General features: G+C 24.9%; 1 protein-coding gene across 2 annotated transcripts; it reads left to right on the forward strand.

Annotated features, from left to right (window-relative positions):
* Positions 1-1,385: 1,385 nt before the first annotated feature.
* On the forward strand, positions 1,386-4,745 carry LOC107638103 (uncharacterized). Of its 2 annotated transcripts, none has more exons than XM_021121933.2 (4): positions 1,386-1,497; positions 1,656-2,156; positions 3,170-3,571; positions 4,325-4,745. In XM_021121933.2, exons 1-4 carry the CDS (start codon positions 1,396-1,398, stop codon positions 4,388-4,390), a joined length of 1,071 nt encoding a protein of 356 aa, XP_020977592.1. In that variant the 5' UTR covers positions 1,386-1,395; the 3' UTR covers positions 4,391-4,745. The 2 variants fall into 2 exon arrangements, with proteins under 2 accessions (XP_020977592.1, XP_016196762.2); XM_016341276.3 differs by having other exon boundaries at positions 4,432-4,745.
* The last annotated feature ends 298 nt before the right edge of the window (positions 4,746-5,043 follow it).

Consider the following 5,043-nt stretch of genomic DNA (forward strand, 5'->3'; position numbering starts at 1 on the left):
TAAGAAACAGTTGAAACAAGTTCACAAATCCAGTCAATCCACCTTGTTCCAAAACTAAATTTGTCTATAATGAACTACAAAAACCTCCATTCAACTCTGTCGTATGCTTTACTCATGTCTAATTTGATAGCCATTTCAGTCTCAAAATCAGTCTTCTTAGTTTTTAAATAATACATACATTCATGTGCTATAAGAATATTGTCAAAAATCAAACGTCCTTTAATAAAAGCACTTTGATTAGGACTCACTAAAAAATGCATATACCCTTATAGTCCGTGGACCAGAACTTTGGAGATAATTTTATACATAACTGTAAACAGGCTAATCGGCCTTACCTAATTCATGTAACTAGTATCAGCAGTCTTGGGGATCAGACAAATTTGAGTGTGATTAAACTTCTTTAAAATTCTTCCTCCTCCAAATAAAAAAACTACAAACAGCCTTATAAATATCTGCTCCAACAATATCCCAATACCTCTGAAAAAATTTTGTTGTCATTCTATCATCTTTAGAAGCACTTTGAGTAAAGCATAATCTTCCTATACTTGCTTAATCCGTATTTAAACATTTCAATTTTCTTACTTTTTATTCAAATTAAAATTTTTATTATTGTCACGAATTATTTTAATTTTATTCGCTTTTGGTATTAACCAAAAGGATAAATATGGGAAGTTAATAAAAATCAACCAGTAATTAACTTCTACATATACAAAATTTTTAATAATTAATTATTGGATGATTTTTTTATTATGGATCTTACTAACACGGGTCTTAAATGCACATTTTAATTAGGAACACTAAATAAATATTTTATTAAAAATATATAAAAAAGTTTATGAAAGATGTTATTGGCACTAACTATAAATGATTTGAAAATACGATAAAAAAAATTAATAAATATTATTTTTTTAACCAAAAAGCTTTTATATTTAATAAATAACTTATCCAATTGAATTAATCTTTTGTGAAAATATTTAAATGGTACAAAAAAATTAAAATAAATTTTGATCTCTAGATTTTTCTTTTTATTTTTTAAAACAATGTGGCCATTCATAATAAAAAATTAAAAAAAAATTACTTGATAAAAATTATCAAATAATTTTAAGGATAAAAAAATATTATTTTTTTAATAATAATTATAAAAATTTACATCAAATTTTGATCTCTAATGTCATTATTTAAAATATATATTTAATATCTAACTTTTTTGTCGTATTTCTAAATTTTTCAAGAACTTATTTATGATTAGCATCCATTTTGGTAGTTTCCTCCTTTTTCTTCATATTATTTCTAATTAAATACAACAAAAAATTAAAAATAAATTCTATTATTATACTCTTGAAATATGCGATACAAGTTAACTAAATATTTTTATTATTTCTCAAACCTCCAATAATGGAAATTAGATTTCTCTATATAAGTTTCATTGGGCACATTAATTTCATCAACAACTGCAGAATGGAGAATTTATTCAAGAGTTGGATTTCTCGACATCTGGTATTTTATCACACTCATATGATCATATCTTATATCATCATATTCCTTTAATTATCATCATGAGCTAGCATATATATCATCAGTTATCTTAATGAACAAATTATTGTCCTTTGTATATATATATTTCTTCTTTTTATTTTTTTATTTTTTTAATCCAGGGAATGGAAGAAGAAGAAAATGATGATATGATCATCATGAACAACTACTCATTGAATGAAGAGCAAGAGTTCCTAATGAAAATCTTTAATGGCCGACCAGATTTCTCATCACCAGAAAGTAGCGAACATTATTATTATTATTCTTCCCCCAATAATAATAACAATAATAATAATGATCCTAATAATTGTGACACAAGCCCCAATAACAATAATAGTAGTGTATCATTTGAAGACACAAGAGTGCAAAAAAGTAAAAGCTCCAATTCTATTCCTTCTTCTACCTATCTATTATCATTTGAGCCTAATTCATTTAAAGGAAGAAGTAGAAGTGATGATGGGTTCGAATTATTTGAAGCAAGTATGAGTAAAAATGATGAAGATGCAACAACAAAAAAGCGCAAAGGAAAGACAGCAGATCACATAATAGCTGAGAGGAAAAGGAGGCAAGACCTAACAAGAAGCATCATCCAACTTTCAGCTACTATACCTGGCTTGAAGAAGGTTAGTGTTCTTCATTATTATTTCACTTTTTTTTTTCTCTTAATTAGTTTATTACTAATTTATTATTCTCAAGACATGTATGTCAACTATTAATATTATTATTTACCGTATATTATATTTTTGTTAGGGCAATCAAAAAGTTACGCACAAAAAATCAGTTACAATAATATATTTATGTATATTTTTATATATTAATTTACATATTTTTTTAGTTAAATAATTATTACTAGAATAATCAAATTTAATGTTGTAGAATGTTGAAATCTACAATAGACTAATAATAAAATTTTATTTATAATAATATAATAAAAGAATTTTATGAGATGTCAAAATAGCTAATACTTGATAATTAACAGCTAATTTTGATATACATAGAGTATAATTATATTATATAGGACAGTAATATATAATATATGATTATACTCATTCTTTCTCTAACTCAGAGTATTATATAGCATTTTCCTTGTTATACATTTTAAATTTGTTATTTAAAGTGTTCGATCATCTTAAAAATTACAAAAAAAAAAAAAATATTTTTATAATAATAATAACAGTGATAATGTGTTTTTATCTGTAGTCATATTATTATTAAATTCTTTTTGTAATGGCGAGTACCAAATTATGATATAAAATTTAATTTGATATTTGATAATAGGACTAATGTGGTTGAGGATTATAAAACTCAGAGATCAAATATAAATACAAGAAAAAAGTTTGATGATATTCTTATTTAGAATATCTTCTCCCATCACACATACACTATGATAATAATAAAAAGTGTTTAGTTATTATGTGACCCTAGTGTTTAGGATACATGATAGGTTTATTATTAGTGAAAATTTTTAAATATTTTTATTTAATAAATATAAAATAAATACACTAAAAACTTAAATTTTTTATATTTTTAATAATTTTTTTTAATTTATAAATTTAACATGTGTTTTTTAGGATATAAAATAGATAAACTCTAATAAAAAAACATTTGATAATTTATAAAGTTTGGTTATGATTAGATGGACAAAGCTCATGTAATTCGTGAATCTCTAAGTTACATAAAAGTTCTTCAAGATCGAGTTAAAGAGTTGGAGAACCAAATCAAAGATAGAAGAGTAGATTCAGCAATATTCATAGGAAGATCTCAAGACTCATCATCAACAGATAAAAGCACAATCAGCTATGAAATAACATCAGATAATAACAATGGTGGTGGTATTTATAATGAATTATCACTTGAGATTGAAGCAAAAGTCATGGAAAAAGAAGTTCTCATTAGAATCCAATGTGAGAAGCAAAAAAACAACATAATAATGCTCAAAATACATGCCTTTCTTGACAAGCTTCATCTCTCTATAGCAAGTAACAGTGTGTTACCATTTGGGACTTCTACTCTCGTAATAATTACCATTGTTGCTGAGGTATGAAATAGCTCAATTTTCTATCTTATTTATGTTGGTATAATTGGGTGCATAATATTGGAAATTTTTAAACATTCAAAAAATACCGATATTTCAGTAGCTGTAATCGTTGATTTCAATCGTAAAATTTATATATAATTGAAATTAAAGACTAAAATAAGTAGAACACTGCTATTATTAGAATGCCTAAAATATTTTTTATAATATTATCTATATTTCATTTTGGAGAAGTGATTAGTGGTATCATATGTTTTTTTTTTTAAATAAATTGTTTACATTTTGATTTTTTTATGTTGTAGAATAAAAAGGTTGAAAATAGATTTTTATTTTTAAAATATTTTGACTATTTTCAAAATTTATCTAAACATAAAAAATATATATAGATTTAAATATGTGTATATATATTTACAAGAGGAGTGTTAGGGGCCAGCAATTTTTGGGATTTGTAGCCATCAAATAGTCATCAATGATAATTTTAATGGTGTGAAATTGGTGTGAAATTTTATCCAATGATTCACTTTTCTTTGCTGGTTACATGCTGGTCAGAATTTGAAAAAGTTGCTAGCCCTAAACTTTTCCTATTTACAATACCAACACAATTTATTGTCTATAACTAGCATAATTATTGTCCCCCAATTCCACTTTTTTCTCTCTCTCTTTCATTATTTTAATTCAATTTTCTTTTGTCCCTGTTATATTATGATGATTGGTTTATTTAGAGAATTTTATATTTAAATTTGTACCCTTTTTCAGGATTCTCTTTCATTACTACAACTGGTGTTTTTCTCATCATCAAAGCTTAAATGCAAAATTAATTAATGCATAAATTCCAAATTCTAAAAGTATTAGGTATGATGCAGATGGATAATGGTGGCAAATTCAGCATGACAATGGATGAACTAGTAAAAAGCCTCAGAGAAGATTTGATGGAGACAAACAATAATGCATGGTAGTGACCTGTGATAGTGCATTAAATTAAATAAAAAATTCAGTGGTGTTGTTTGTCATTAGAGAGAAAGAATAATAAAAATTCAGTCGTGTTGTTTTGTTTATTTAAATGTAAGCTTGTATCTAGCTATCAATAAACTTTTTTTTTTTTTTTTAATGTAAAGTAACATTCTAAAAGTCTTTTTATTTTAAAATAAGCATTATAAAAAGTTTTGGTGGGAGATCTAATATATATCTTCTTTAAGATTAATCTAATTCTTAATAATAAAATCCGGTGATTGAAACAATTAGCTTAAACGAAGAAAAAAAGGAACTCAATCATATCATCTTTAAATTCACGAAAGAAACAATATATACGTCTGATTTTTATCTACTCTATCACTCAAGTCATTTTCCTTTTGTGAATTTGAATCAATCATCGATAAAAAGGTTAGCCTAAGGCTAATAATAAGAATAGGCCGGCCTAATTATTAATTAATTAACCTATATATACTCCAAAGAAAATAATGTTAATGATGTGGAAA

Source organism: Arachis ipaensis, chromosome B4, assembly GCF_059453495.1.
Source record: "Arachis ipaensis isolate K30076 ecotype BB chromosome B4, ASM5945349v1, whole genome shotgun sequence".
NCBI lineage: Eukaryota > Viridiplantae > Streptophyta > Magnoliopsida > Fabales > Fabaceae > Arachis > Arachis ipaensis.